The 15,627-nt window shown below is 40.9% G+C and overlaps 1 protein-coding gene across 1 annotated transcript; it reads left to right on the forward strand.

Annotated features, from left to right (window-relative positions):
• Nucleotides 1-1,499: 1,499 nt before the first annotated feature.
• Nucleotides 1,500-15,279, forward strand: LOC130160772 (NLR family CARD domain-containing protein 3-like). The gene is made up of 13 exons (XM_056363472.1): nt 1,500-1,710; nt 4,725-4,781; nt 8,007-8,109; nt 8,203-8,316; nt 8,739-8,817; nt 8,964-9,192; nt 9,370-11,179; nt 11,272-11,445; nt 12,248-12,421; nt 12,538-12,690; nt 13,152-13,198; nt 13,416-13,905; nt 15,153-15,279. The coding sequence occupies exons 1-13, from the start codon at nt 1,500-1,502 to the stop codon at nt 15,277-15,279; spliced, it is 3,768 nt and encodes a 1,255-aa protein (XP_056219447.1).
• The last annotated feature ends 348 nt before the right edge of the window (nt 15,280-15,627 follow it).

A 15,627-nucleotide genomic window follows, 5' to 3' on the forward strand; every position in this document is an offset into this window, starting at 1 on the left:
GTGTCTATGTTTGGGAAGAGAAGATCTTCATGTGTGGACACTGCAGGTGGAGGTGGTGCAGGGCCTCCATCATCGCTGCAAGAGGTTGTAGGTGTCCCCAAAGATCCAGACCTTGGCTGGATGGAAAAAACATTATAATAGAGAGAAATCATATCAATATCATATTGTAGAGTTTAGAGAAAAAGACCAAAGAAACAGCACTCTGATTAGATGATCACAGATATCTGAAAATACATTATTCCCTCAGCTTAGTTGTAATAAACAGTCTGCTGAACCGTTTTACATGAAATAACAATAGAATAGAAACTAATACTCAGTTTGGAGTCATTGTGCAGGTGCACATGTCATGATGGTTCTCAGCTCTCAGTGATGTTCTTTATTCTGACAGAGACAGAATCATTCCAACAGATGTTTTGACTCCTGTCATCAATAATGAAATGAACTAGAGCTGAAAACTATCCGACTAACACTGAACCAAACTTAATATGAACAAACACGACACACACGTCCGCTGCTCTGCTCTTTAACAGCTCGTCCAGACACGACAGTTCACTGTAATAACGGGATCGTTTAGTAACCGTGACTTACCGACATTGACAACCCGCTGTCTCTGTTAACACTAAGGTCGGTGACGTCACCTTCACTTTGCAGAACTCATTTTAAAACACGTTATAACATGTTTTCCCTCGGTCTATGGTTTTAATACAAGCGGTTACACCACACAGTTAGCTTACACACAGTAACTTCAGCTAATATTACAAGCTTTCTCCTCATATATGTGATATTTACCAAATGTGGACATGTATGCAATTAGCTACTAAGATTATTTTAACACTAAGATATAAGTTTACCTCGAATTATGAATGCTAACTGTGTTAGCAGCGCCTTCGTACCGCGTATCCAGGAGCCTGCTGCGGTCAGGTAGCCGGTTTAGACGGCCGGTTTAGACGGCCGTGCATAGCAAAGACTCTCTCTACAGTTGTTCTTGTTATTACAGCCTGTTGCTGCACAAAACATTTTAACACTCACTGATGGATGACTTGTCCCTGTTGGAGCAGAGAGGAAGAGCCTCTGACTCCATGACTTCTCCTATTGGTTCGGCAATGATCCTGTCAGTCCTCACCACAGCTGCTGCCGTTTCAGCATCAGAGGAAGAGAGTTTAAGAGCCCAGCCCGCACATCATTAGTGGAGGCTGACATGATAGGCAGCTCGCCTCTGTACCGCCTTTGTGAACATTTGTGTGTAATTTGTGATTTGGTTTGCGATGCTGGTAGTGATTGTTGGGGACTGGGCTAGGTTTAAATTCTGATTGTGCATCACACCCTTAGAAAAAGATTGTTGGTGTAACGAGTGAGGTTTGGACCCAAAAGCAGCACCGACTTGAACCGATGTATTGGTAATCACTTTTATTGTCAGCAGAAGCAGGTAAATAAGCACAGTTCAGTTCAAAGGGGAATGGCAGTCTTGGAGGGACTTGGGGAAAATCCGAGGGCCCGGAATGAAGCTGTTGATGAGGCAGCCGTACCAGGCAGAGGACCGAAGAACCAGCAGGAAAGTTCACACAAAAAACACTCACGATGGTCGAAATGATGACACTGTCCCAGCGATGATCAATGGGGGAACGAGGAGAAATCACACGCTGCAGCAGTGGGGGCGGAGGACTCAGAGCAGCCCCGAGAACAGGCAGACGAAGACCAGGAAGGGGCAAGGCAGATTCGTGGTCAAAAACAGAACGGCTGAAGTATTTACCAGGGCAGAGACAAGGCGGGTAGGTCGGGAGCAGGCAGGATCGGAACCGTGAGATCAGACGAAGGGTAATCGCTGGAGAGTCTTGCATGGGAACAAAGAACAATCTGGCAGTGAGTGTGGAGGAGAGTGGAGCTTTTAACCAGGCTTGATTGCTGATGAGCTGCAGCCGAGTGAACAGGTGAATGGAGTGACTGACGAGGTGGGTGTGGTTGGCAGCTGGGGTGAGCAAGGGAGTAGTGAGTGAAAAACTACTGAAGGCAGGTATGTATGGAGGACAAACCATGACAGTTGGACACATTAGGAACAGGGGTGCTGCTTCTTGTGTTTTTGGGTTGGTTAGAATCACATAGTTAGGCTCTTTGTTGGTCCTGTTGCCCTACTTCAGTTACCCTCTTGCCTTGTTTGTATTTTGTTTAATTATTTACCCTCCTGGTTACGCAATAAATTAAATCAGTAAATGTGATTTACCAATAACACTTGGTTTTATTTTGCTTCCCTTTTCCCCTAGCTGGGTCGTAACATAAAGACTGCCAACATATGGTGACTGGGGAGACAGTGCCATGACATCATGTACTGTGATAGAAACCAACATGGCATCAGTGAACTGAAACCTGGCTCTGTGAGCAGTCCACAGTCAGTAAGTGAAATACTCAGTAAGTAAAATTTCCCGGGCTGTTGTATCTTCTTTGCTTGCAGAAATCAACTGCCTGGTACTGGATGTGAGTCTCACAGCGTCTGAGGTTTTACTTTCTCGGCAAAGTGGTTCCACAAAGGGTTTATATCTTGATGCTTCATGTGAAAAATGCAACATCTACTGGCCTGAATGCAAAATGAGTGAATACAAACGTTTGTACGTCACAAATTGAATGTAAGTATAAGGGAAAGCATGATTGTATTTTATAATCCAAGCATAGATTTATGTACTGTCAAAGCAAATCAAAACGTTTTGTGTGTCAATATCAGTCAAGTTAAGCTCAATGTCTTTGTTTGAACTAAGAATCAAAACTGTAAGTTGGTTTGCAATGTGGGCAAAGAACATGTGGCTTTACTTTTAAATGTCAGCTTTGGTGGTTTTGCTGTAAAGCTGCAATATAAGATGTGGCCAGAACTTTAGTTTAAAATGTTCAAATAATGAATTAACAGCGTGTGAAGCAGCCACAGTGATGATGTCATGATCAAGGCCTCCATCTGTTGTATTTCAGTGTTTTTTTTTTTGTTTTTGTTTTTTTAAAGTATATTTTTTTGGGCTTTTTATGCCTTTATTTGATAGTATAGTGGAGAGAGACAGGAAACGGGGAGGCAGAGAGGGGGAATGACATGCAGCGAAAGGCCGTCCGATGCGGGATTCGAACCGGGGCCAACTGCAGCGAGGACTGTAGCCTCTACACATGGGGCACCTGCTTAGACCACTACGCTACACGACGCCCCGTATTTCAGTGTTATCTACTGAAATGCGCATGCGCACCAGCTAGCCCCGACCTGTCCCGTGTTGTAATACCACTTTGTGACTGTAGACGCTTTGTGAGTCGGTGGCTCGTCAAGACTGCCTTAAGTTCCAAGAGGAAGAACAACTTCCGGCAGCGCTTGAAGTTAGCATCACAGAAACACAGGAATGGCTGAACCTCCTAAAAGACGATATTCATCTGCATCCTGAAGGACCGCTCCTGACAAGAAATCACGTTCAACGGCAAAGAAAAGAAGCAACACGAGTAAATCTCGATGTGGCTTTCCACTGCTGGAGACAGCTCCTGAGAGGAAAGAGATGCGGTTTGATGCCGAGCTCGCAACTTTCCTGTTAGCCTGGTGAGTAGCATCAACATTAGCTCTTTAGCTAAAAGTATAATCGGTGCAACGACTGACAAACCGTACCGACAAACATTTCAGGGGGCGATATTGACGTTGTCGACAGACGTTTTAGCGGTGACTAGGATTCTGTCTGTTGCTTATATAGTGTGTACATTGAATTCTTATCACACCTCTAGTTGTTTACCCATCATTTCCTTGCATTTATATTTCATAATATTCATATTGTATTTATTTTTGCATGTTCATATCTATCCTCACAATTTATTGTATACACACACAACAGACCTAACATGTTTGAATATAAAGAACTTGTATGAGCTAAAGGAATTGTCCTAAAACATGTTTGTCTGTATCAGGACCAGAATTCCAGTCTAATCTTCACCAATGATGGACCAGCAGCTGCCTTTTCTTCTGCATCTGGCCTCATCAATCATCAACCACATGACACCTTGAGGTATGATCCCTGCACATGACAGATATTGTCTATACTGTGCTCTTTTGCACATCCCCTAATCAATACCTTTTGCACATCTTGCCCAGCAGGAGTTTTGTCATTCTAAAACACTTTTGTACATAGTCGTGTAGTATCGCTTTATTGTTCGCTTTTTTTTTTGTAATATATATATATATATGAGCTATATATATATATATATATATTATTTCCTGAGTCTGCCTTTGTGATGATGTCATCATCCCATCCTCCTGTTGCTATATTCTGCCAAGGACCACCCAGGTGTCCTGCAGTATGCTTTTGCCTTCATAAATCTAAGTGTAGGGAGGTTACAAGTAGAATTTAGATCCTATTTTCACACCTGAATTTAAATTCTACTTGTAACATCAGTATCACACACTTGCAGGAATTTGGAGCTTTGTATGTAACACACACGCTGACAGAAGCTCTAAATGTTCCAGTGTCTTCGTGTTGCCTCACCACTAATGTGTTTATTTATTTATTTATATATATGAATCTCTTCTACAATTTCTTCACATGTATCATTTGTTCAGATTTATTCATTAAGTCTTGTTTTTATTACAGTATATGCTAAATGAGGTTTAAATGGATGATTGATACATCTTTTATGTTCTGAAGTCTTAGACTGTCTCAAACATTTCATAGTCAGAAGAGGAGCTGCTTGACATGTCCTTATTTTTCCTTTTATTTTCATAGGGACGGCAGAATCCACCTCGGATCAGAACTACACCATCCGAAAACCAGCAAGAAACGGTAAGTCATGCACATGACTCACCCCCCATACGTGTATATAGACTCACATTAGGGTCAAAATGACTGAGCTTGTAAAGTGACCTTAACAAATAATTCCAATGTTTGTAGTTGTAAATCAACATTTGTTCACCTGTAAAGTAAATCTCCATGACAAATTCAACTTTCTGCATGTGTAGAAGAGAGTTGTATTTGTTAAAGTCTGAATGTGAATTATGAACAAATGATCAGAGGTGAAGTTAAACAAAACATGTAAAAGGAAGAAAGGGTTTTTGTCAACATGTGTCCTGATAGAGAAGAAAACTGTAAAACGCTTTGTTCAAAAGTTCCCACACACTGAAGTTACAAGGGTCAAACTTTGCAGTTGTCGGTGTCTCACACTGGGAGTGTTGCGTGCTGAGTTTTATGGTTTTCTGCTGTGTCTGTACATAGACATCCACAAAAGCATTTCTTCTTTCCCAGTCTGTTTAACCTCACCACTGAGCATTTGTTTAGATTCAATTCTTCTTGAACAAATATAAATCTTGTCGTCAAACACAATTTTTTTTTTCTTTCCCCCCACATGCAGATTCATTTCACAGGTTTAAAAAGGTTGAATTAAACTACAAAATTAGTTAAAACGATTGTTAATTTCTGTTAAAAGCAGTTTGTGTAATTGCATTTCCACACAGATCACGTTTAAGATGAGTTAAATTGATATTCTGTTTATTACATTTAAGTTGTCGTCAAATCGAATGCATCAGAAAACAATGTGGGTGTGATGATTCATATATTTGGCTTGAATACAATTAAAATACTTGTTTGGAAACTTGCTGTGTCTGATTTGTTGTTAAGGAACTTAATGAGGTGTTATTGTGAACTGTTGTTGACTGTAGCTATATGTACTTAGGGTCAAAATGATTTTGAGCTTGTAAAGTGATGTTCACAAATAATTCCAATGTTTGTAGTTGTAAATCAAACTTTGTAAACCTGTAAAATAAATCTGTTTGAGAAATTCAAGATTGCGTATGCGCATGATTTGTGTTTGTTGAAAGTCTGAATCAAAACTCCACAAACGATCAGTGTTGAGGTTGAACAAAGACTAGTGTCTAGTTTATGGAGAAGCCAGATATTCTGCTGAATGGAGTTATCCGATTATGGACTGGTGGAAGTGTTTTAGGGTTTGTGATGTATATTAGAGCTTCATCTGCATACAATATTATTTTATTATAAAATGATTGGTGGATACCTGAGATATAATTCAAGTTTCCAGACGGATGTAGCTGGGTTTACAGTGAAAAGTCAGAATAGAGATGGGGATAACAGAATTATTTGCAACTAGAATGACCCAACACCAACTATGAATAATATATGCATTTGTATTTATCATGTAAAAATGCTAGAAAACAGTTCCAGCTTCCCAAATGTGATTTTTCTGCTGCTTTTCTTTGTTTTACAGCGAGAGACTCTACAAATTGAACATTTGTGGGTTTTGGATTATTGGTTTGGATTTAACAAGACAATTTATGACAACACCTTGGTTCTCTTGGACACTGTGCTGGACATGAAACAATTTAATCTAGAAAACAATCAGCAGATTCATCTATAATAAATAATTGTTAGTGAGTGCCGGTTGGTTAAATCTGGTTTTTCTGACCTGTTGAGTCCTGTTTATGGTAAGAAATGATTGACAGCTGTTGGTGATACATGTTTTGAAGATCATTTCTGTCTTTCATTTGTTTCAAAATAAGATGCGCTGATGTTAAAACTGTAGGGTTGGAGCTTTATGATCCTTTGATAAGGATTGATTCTGTTAATGTTTGACTTCAGTTGTTCCAGATTCTTCATTTCAAAGGTCAGAGCTGCTCTGTGATCAGATTTCTTCAGACGGCACTTCAGATTAAAGATGAACACCGAGAGCTGAGACAGTTTGAAAACATCTTACTGTGAGTCACATGGTTGCTCTCTCTGGTTGGTTCATAGGTTTAAACTGCTAAGGAACTCATCGGCTTCGGTTTAATTCTTTTGAACAACAAAAGGTAACGTAACCAACGGTTTTTCACCACTTTACTGTCAAACTAATCTCGTAACAGCAGATGTGGTTGTAACACTGTTGTGTTCATCTGCTGAACATTGACGCAGGGTTTAATTAGGCTGCATTTGTATGTTACCCCTTCATCTCCCACTGTCTCATCCACAGGGTGGTAGCATTATGTAGTTAATTGCAAACTGCCAGCACAGTTTTGCTTAAATGTTGAATTGAAGTTTATACATTTTGTCATTTTACTTATACATTTAGAATAAACACTTTTGTCTTTAAGTAGAAGATATGTTGATGAACATTTTTAACAAATTCCCTGTTGTAAAAATAATCATATATACATATATTGTAAAAGTGCAATATATGTCTGAAACTGAACTAACTGAAGTATGATGCATTGGTTTTGTAAAGTAGCCAAATTAACTCATAAAAACCTGTTTACTTGTTGACGTACAAAGGTAAACTATCCTGTTCTACCAGTTCCTTTAGATTCTCTGTAGCCAGTTAATTTATTGACCATGATATATCTCCTCAAAAATATATTTTAATTTATTATATTTACTTTAGCTGAAAGCTGCAGCAAGCACAGGAACAGAAAACCAACAAGTCAGGACCTTTGTGCTACATGCATGTAGAATGAATCAATATCAATATCAACAAAAACAATAACAAACAATAAAATCTGATTCTAGAATGACTGAGTTTAAACTTAACTTCACCTTTATTTTCTACTGTAGCTCTGCATCTTGTGTTGATACAGACTCTCTTAATTTCTCAGTTATTAATTGTAGCTGATAGCAATGTGCAAAACTGAGGTTCAAGGTTTTATTTTATTAAACCATAAAATCACTGACATTACTATTACGTCACTATTAACATCCTTATCTTGAGTGATTATTAACACTTCACCAATCACTAAGATAAAAAGAACAAAATAAAACACAACAATATCAGAATCATAAAAATTGAATCATGCGAGAGAAAACGTGTGTTTAGAAAAAGTTGTATTTATATGTAAAAACTCTCCTGCTTTAGTAACTCTTGTTTTTTGAATTTCGTGGCCTCACTGTTTTTGCTGCCTTCCTGGTTTAATAAAATTAAAATTAAAATAAATTCTCCAACTCCACTAAATATAAAATTGAACCTAAACTGGGGTCGTGTGATGTAAATCCTGTTGTAATGAAGCATGTTGCTGTGTTGGTGTGAAGGTGGGGGCTCTGCCATGGATCAGTGTGAGGACAGAGAGGAGGGAGCCCCTCCCTCTAAAACCTCTCTGTGTGGGGAACGTGAGAAAAAGACCAGAGCTCAGAGGTAAGTTGAGGATCTCTAACTGTCCATGACTCTTCTCCATGTCAGAGCTCAGCACTCAGTGTTGTATTTACATACTGTGTCCTGTGTTTCTAGGAGGAGCCATCAACACAAACCAGGTTCTCCTGTATCCAGCTGTGTGTCCCTGCAGAGTGACCGGTCCAAGGGTCGACCTGTTGACTTCAAACATGGACAGAAGTCTGATCAGAGGTCAGAATGAATTATTCAACTCTGCTGAGAAGACTTTAGTCCAGAGCTTGATTTTGTCTTCAATGTCTTTAATCACTGCAGCACTTCTTTTAAAATGGTGTCCTAAGTCTCAGGCCTGATTTTTTGCAATCTTGATATGAATTATTCAGATACTTTTATTTTTATTTCCTAAAATTATTATTATTTTTTAAATGCTATTTTAACATCATCATAATGTTCTATTTTAATGTATTTCCAGGCCTCTTTGAAGCACTTTGAATTGACTTGTATTTGAATGGTGCTATATAAATAAACATGCCTTCTCTTGACGTTAGATTTAGTTTCCTCTGTTAAAACTCAAGATTTGATATTAAGAGCAGCATTTACTGTGTTCATCTTGTATTTCTAGCTTCAACAATCTTCATTAATCATCATTTCCACAGGGTTCAGCAGCAGAGCTCAGACGCTCTCAATGGTCAATCTGCCCAACCGCATCAAAGAGATCTGGACTCCATATTTATGGTGTGTAAATGTGCACATGCAGCTTCTACTGCTAACTTCAACAACCACAAACTACGATTCTGGTCCTAGTCTCCATTCTGCTCTTTGGAGACCAGCAGCCTTTCAGATCAATGATTGTGTTTATATTTGAATCTCATCTGTTCCAGCTGCTGGAGGAGAACATTGTAAGTTTCGTAAAGAAAGAGTTGAAGAAGTTCAAGACAGTTCTCAGTCCAGATTACCCAGACTCCTCCAAGATTCAGAGCGAAGATAAGGACTTAATAGATGGTGATGATGAAGAGCAGAGGAGGAGCAGCAGAGAGGCATTTCTGAAGGTCACGGTGAACTTCTTGAGGAGAATGAAGCAGGAGGAGCTGGCTGACTGTCTGCAGAGCAGTAAGTTACATTTACGAACTCTGCTTTGAATAAGTTGCACATAGTTCAGATGTTATGTATTAATTTTTCAGAGCTAAACACAGAAAAACTGTTTGTCCACAACTGGAAACTTTCAGAGATGAAGACAATTTTGTTGTTTTCTTGCCTTCCATCATCTTTTCATTTTTTGTTATCCAGGAACTGATGCAAAAGGTCAATCTTGCCAACATAAACTGAAGTCTAACCTGAAGAAGAAGTTCCAGTGTGTGTTTGAGGGGATCGCTAAAGCAGGAAACTCAACCCTTCTGAACCAGATCTACACAGAGCTCTACATCACAGAGGGAGGGACTGGAGAGGTCAATGATCAACATGAGGTCAGACAGATTGAAACAGCATCCAGGAAACCAGTCAGACCAGAAACAACCATCAGACAAGAAGACATCTTTAAAGCCTCACCTGGAAGAGACGGACCAATCAGAAGAGTGATGACAAAGGGAGTGGCTGGCATTGGGAAAACAGTCTTAACACAGAAGTTCACTCTGGACTGGGCTGAAGACAAAGACAACCAGGACATACAGTTCACATTTCCATTCACCTTCAGAGAGCTGAATGTGCTGAAAGAGAGAAAGTTCAGCTTGGTGGAACTTGTTCATCACTTCTTTACTGAAACCAAAGAAGCAGGAATCTGCAGGTTTGATCAGTTCCAGGTCGTGTTCATCTTTGACGGTCTGGATGAGTGTCGACTTCCTCTGGACTTCCACAACACTGAGATCCTGACTGATGTTACAGAGTCCACCTCAGTGGACGTGCTGCTGACAAACCTCATCAGGGGGAAACTGCTTCCCTCTGCTCGCCTCTGGATAACCACACGACCTGCAGCAGCCAATCAGATCCCTCCTCAGTGTGTTGACGTGGTGACAGAGGTCAGAGGGTTCACTGACCCACAGAAGGAGGAGTACTTCAGGAAGAGGTTCAGAGATGAGGAGCAGGCCAGCAGGATCATCTCCCACATCAAGACATCACGAAGCCTCCACATCATGTGCCACATCCCAGTCTTCTGCTGGATCACTGCTACAGTTCTGGAGGAGGTGTTGAAAACCAGAGAGGGAGGAGAGCTGCCCAAGACCCTGACTCAGATGTACATCCACTTCCTGGTGGTTCAGTCCAAACTGAAGAAGGTCAAGTATGATGGAGGATCTGAGACAGATCCACACTGGAGTCCAGAGAGCAGGAAGATGATTGAGTCTCTGGGAAAACTGGCTTTTGAGCAGCTGCAGAAAGGAAACCTGATCTTCTATGAATCAGACCTGAAAAAGTGTGGCATTGATATCAGAGCAGCCTCAGTGTACTCAGGAGTGTTCACACAGATCTTTAAAGAGGAGAGCGGCCTGTACCAGGACAAGGTGTTCTGCTTCATCCATCTGAGTGTTCAGGAGTTTCTGGCTGCTCTTCATGTCCATCTGACCTTCATCAACTCTGGAGTCAATCTGATGTCAGAAGAACAAACAACCTCCCGGTTATCTAAAGTCTTCAGGGACAAATCTAAACCCAAACATTTCTACCAGAGCGCTGTGGACGAGGCCTTACAGAGTCCAAATGGACACCTGGACTTGTTCCTCCGCTTCCTCCTGGGTCTTTCACTGGAGAACAATGAGAAACAGTTACGAGGCCTGATGACACAGACAGGAAGTGGCTCAAAGACCAATCAGAAAACAGTCCAGTACATCAAGAAGAAGCTAGATAAGAATCTATCTCCAGAGAAAAGCATCAACCTGTTCCACTGTCTGAATGAACTGAATGATCGTTCTCTAGTGGAGCAGATCCAACAGTCCCTGAGATCAGGAAGTCTCTCCACAGATAAACTGTCTCCTGCTCAATGGTCAGCTCTGGTCTTCATCTTACTGTCCTCAGAAGAAGATCTGGATGTGTTTGACCTGAAGAAATACTCTGCTTCAGAGGAGGCTCTTCTGAAGCTGCTGCCAGTGGTCAAAGTTTCAAATAAAGCTCTGTAGGTGGATGAATTTCTATATATATAAATAGAGTTACAGAGGACCAGCAGAAAAAATGTTCAACCTTTGTTCATCACTATTTCCCATTCAGGCTGGGTGGTTGTAATCTTTCATCGCGGATCTGTGAAGCTCTGTCCTCAGTTTTCAGCTCCCAGTCCTCTAGTCTGAGAGACCTGGACCTGAGTAACAACAACCTGCAGGATTCAGGAGTGAAGCTGCTGTCTGCTGGACTGGAGAATCCACACTGTACACTTGAAACTCTCAGGTCAGGATTCATCTGCTAAGCAAGACACTAAAAAAGTACTGCTCAATTCAAAAAATTCAATTCATTAAAAAGATAATATTTTCAAGTTTAATTGTGCTTTGTAAAATGTGACAGCAGTTCTTACCCGTGCACTACTTTAAATAGTGTTGGATCACTGCAGTAGAAAAACTGGAACTTCCATGATTTTATGCATGAATACATTATGCCTCATCTTTATGGGTCCAAAATTTAGCCGTGATTTAAAACTCACATGTGGTGCATAAATTAATTTTCAAAAAACAGATACATAATGTGAGGGTGACCCGAGCACAGCCAGACCTGACCCACATAGACTCTGCTCCTCAGAATACACATTTTTCTCGTGGTCATAGCAATTATGTTACATTGTTGTTATATTGTTATATTACAGTGACGGGTATTTTTAAATCATGATCTTTTCCTAAACCTAGCAAAACCATGACAATTATTATAGTAACCATGGCAACAAAGGTAGGTACGACACTGTTGGTACAGTCCGTATATTTATCATTGTAACCATGACAACCGAGGTCCGGTACGCCTGCCACAGTAGGTGCACTATTTCAGGATACACTCCTATGGGTTATATTAGAGGGTTGAAAAAAGCAACCTGTGTGGTTGTTCAGGTTGGAGGAGTTGTTGCTAAAATGAGAACCTACCCAATCCGACCCGGTTCCTCACATTCAAGTGGGCTCATGAAGACCTATACCTGGAGCCCTGCACAAAGCACAGTTTTCCGTCCCATTAACTATTAAGAGTTTACAGTATACACATGTCTTTAAAGGCTGGATATGTGCTACCTGTCACTGCGAAGCTGTGAAGCTCTGTCCAGGGTTCTCAGCTCCCAGTCCTCTAGTCTAAGAAAGCTGGACCTGAGTAACAACGATCTGCGGGATGCAGGAGTGAAAGGGCTGTCTGATGTACTGAAGAGTCCATGCTATAGGCTGCAAACTCTCAGGTAAGAAATCAGCAATTTCTTAAAGGGATCAGCCTGGAAATGCTTCTTTAAATCCCTGTTAATGTCAGGGAAGATTCCTACGACTACTTGAAATGTTGTGGTTTTATTGATTCCAGTCTGTCAGGATGTCTAGTCACAGAGGAAGGCTGTGCTTCTCTGGCTTCAGCTCTGAGCTCCAACCCCTCCCATCTGAGAGAGCTGGACCTGAGTTACAATCATCCAGGAGACTCAGGAGTGAAGCTGCTGTCTGCTGGACTGGAGACTCTCAGGTATGGACAGACAACAAGAACTCATCAACATGATCAATGTCTCATTACTCTTGAAATTGCTCTAAGGAGTGTGAAGGTTACTGGATGGAAGATCCCCCTCATTGGATGGAGTGACAAACAACAGAACTAATAATTCAGGTGTATTCCATTACATTGTGTTTTAATGATAATAAAGTTGCTCCAAAAGTTGCTGATTCTGTTAGTGATGTGTAAATATATAGAACATTTTTAATTTCAACAGAGACAGGACTCTTATGACACCGTCTTTCCCATCTGAGTGTACGTCGGATGTTTTCTTGACATAAGGACAACCACCTCTTACTTTTTGGCAACAAAATAAACAGAAGAGATTGAAATAAAATGAGATTTGATGTTTTAGTGTCTTAAAGGTATTATAAGACCCGTATAATTAATCTATAATCAAAGAGAGTATGCTGGTCTGACTGTGTTTCCTCCTCCAGAGTGGACCATGGTGGACAACAGTGGTTAAAACCTGGCCTGAGGAAGTGTAAGTTGTGGATTCAGTTCGAATCATGACAGGAAAACATCAACCAGTTAATTTCTGTTGATCTTTACGTCTGGTATTTATTCATTCATATCATACCAAAAACAAATAAAGCTCCAAATTTCATTTTCAATAAACAATATAGCTAAGTTGTCCATGTAGAACAAGTAAAAAGTAAAAATTATAAACTGCTGCCATTGTGTCTTGTTCTCTCCATCAGATTCCTGTGAACTGGAACTGGACACAAACACAGTGAACAGAAAGCTCAAACTGTCTGACAACAACAGGACAGTGACACTGTTGACAGAGAAAGACCAGCCTTATCCTGATCATCCAGACAGATTTGACCGCTGCTGGCAGCTGCTGTGTAGAACTGGTCTGACTGGTCGCTGTTACTGGGAGGTCGAGTGGAGAGGAACGGTTGATACGGCAGTGACATACAGAGGAATAAGAAGGAGTGGAGAAAGTGCTGCCTGCAGGTTTGGTGGGAATGATCAGTCCTGGAGTCTGAGCTGCTCTGCCAGTGGTTACTCTGTCAGGCACAATAACAAGGAAACATCAGTCCATCTCTCCTCCTCTTCCTCCTCCTCTTCCTCCTCCTCCTCCCACAGAGTAGCAGTGTATGTGGACTGTCCTGCTGGCTCTCTGTCCTTCTACAGAGTCTCCTCTGACTCACTGATCCACCTCCACACCTTCAACACCACCTTCACTGAACCTCTGTATCCTGGGTTTGGTTTGGGGTTTGGTTTGGGGGTGGAGTCTTTGATGTTGTCACTAGAGTCCTCAGTGTCTCTGTGTTCACTGTAGGAAGGAGAGTCTCCCTGTGTTGGGAAACAGTCACACTGCTGACTGGAGCAGCCTTGTCTCATTTTGATCACATGTATATTCTTCTAATTTGCAAAAGGCTGTCAGAGGAAATGTCACCTGTGTAACATTTTATTTTAATTAAGATAATGAGGAAATGTATTTTTTTATTTTTGTGTAAATATATAGAACATTTTTAATTTCAACAGAGACAGGACTCTTATGACACCGTCTTTCCCATCTGAGTGTACGTCGGATGTTTTCTTGACATAAGGACAACCACCTCTTACTTTTTGGCAACAAAATAAACAGAAGAGATTGAAATAAAATGAGATTTGATGTTTTAGTGTCTTAAAGGTATTATAAGACCCGTATAATTAATCTATAATCAAAGAGAGTATGCTGGTCTGACTGTGTTTCCTCCTCCAGAGTGGACCATGGTGGACAACAGTGGTTAAAACCTGGCCTGAGGAAGTGTAAGTTGTGGATTCAGTTCGAATCATGACAGGAAAACATCAACCAGTTAATTTCTGTTGATCTTTACGTCTGGTATTTATTCATTCATATCATACCAAAAACAAATAAAGCTCCAAATTTCATTTTCAATAAACAATATAGCTAAGTTGTCCATGTAGAACAAGTAAAAAGTAAAAATTATAAACTGCTGCCATTGTGTCTTGTTCTCTCCATCAGATTCCTGTGAACTGGAACTGGACACAAACACAGTGAACAGAAAGCTCAAACTGTCTGACAACAACAGGACAGTGACACTGTTGACAGAGAAAGACCAGCCTTATCCTGATCATCCAGACAGATTTGACCGCTGCTGGCAGCTGCTGTGTAGAACTGGTCTGACTGGTCGCTGTTACTGGGAGGTCGAGTGGAGAGGAACGGTTGATACGGCAGTGACATACAGAGGAATAAGAAGGAGTGGAGAAAGTGCTGCCTGCAGGTTTGGTGGGAATGATCAGTCCTGGAGTCTGAGCTGCTCTGCCAGTGGTTACTCTGTCAGGCACAATAACAAGGAAACATCAGTCCATCTCTCCTCCTCTTCCTCCTCCTCTTCCTCCTCCTCCTCCCACAGAGTAGCAGTGTATGTGGACTGTCCTGCTGGCTCTCTGTCCTTCTACAGAGTCTCCTCTGACTCACTGATCCACCTCCACACCTTCAACACCACCTTCACTGAACCTCTGTATCCTGGGTTTGGTTTGGGGTTTGGTTTGGGGGTGGAGTCTTTGATGTTGTCACTAGAGTCCTCAGTGTCTCTGTGTTCACTGTAGGAAGGAGAGTCTCCCTGTGTTGGGAAACAGTCACACTGCTGACTGGAGCAGCCTTGTCTCATTTTGATCACATGTATATTCTTCTAATTTGCAAAAGGCTGTCAGAGGAAATGTCACCTGTGTAACATTTTATTTTAATTAAGATAATGAGGAAATGTATTTTTTTATTTTTGTGGTAATTAATGGTTCTAGAAAGTGAAGTCAAATGTCACAGATATCTGTTGTCTGGCTTTCGACACGTGCATTTCCCGATCCACAATTTCCAGTTGGAAGTAGTATTGCACCGCAATGTTGTTTGTTGACCGCTATAAAACTCAAGTAGAAGAAGAGTATAAGAAGAAGACACAA

Source organism: Seriola aureovittata, chromosome 19 (genome assembly GCF_021018895.1).
Source record: "Seriola aureovittata isolate HTS-2021-v1 ecotype China chromosome 19, ASM2101889v1, whole genome shotgun sequence".
Lineage (NCBI taxonomy): Eukaryota > Metazoa > Chordata > Actinopteri > Carangiformes > Carangidae > Seriola > Seriola aureovittata.

Bases quoted from the DNA above. Each gene is read 5' to 3' on its own strand.
- LOC130160772 (XM_056363472.1), top strand. From the start codon at position 1,500: ATGAAGCTGTTGATGAGGCAGCCGTACCAGGCAGAGGACCGAAGAACC. The intron at 13,199-13,415 runs GTAAGTTGTGGA...TCTCTCCATCAG, and splicing joins AAAACCTGGCCTGAGGAAGT to ATTCCTGTGAACTGGAACTG. The intron at 13,906-15,152 runs TGAACCTCTGTA...TGACTCACTGAT, and splicing joins ACCTTCAACACCACCTTCAC to CCACCTCCACACCTTCAACA.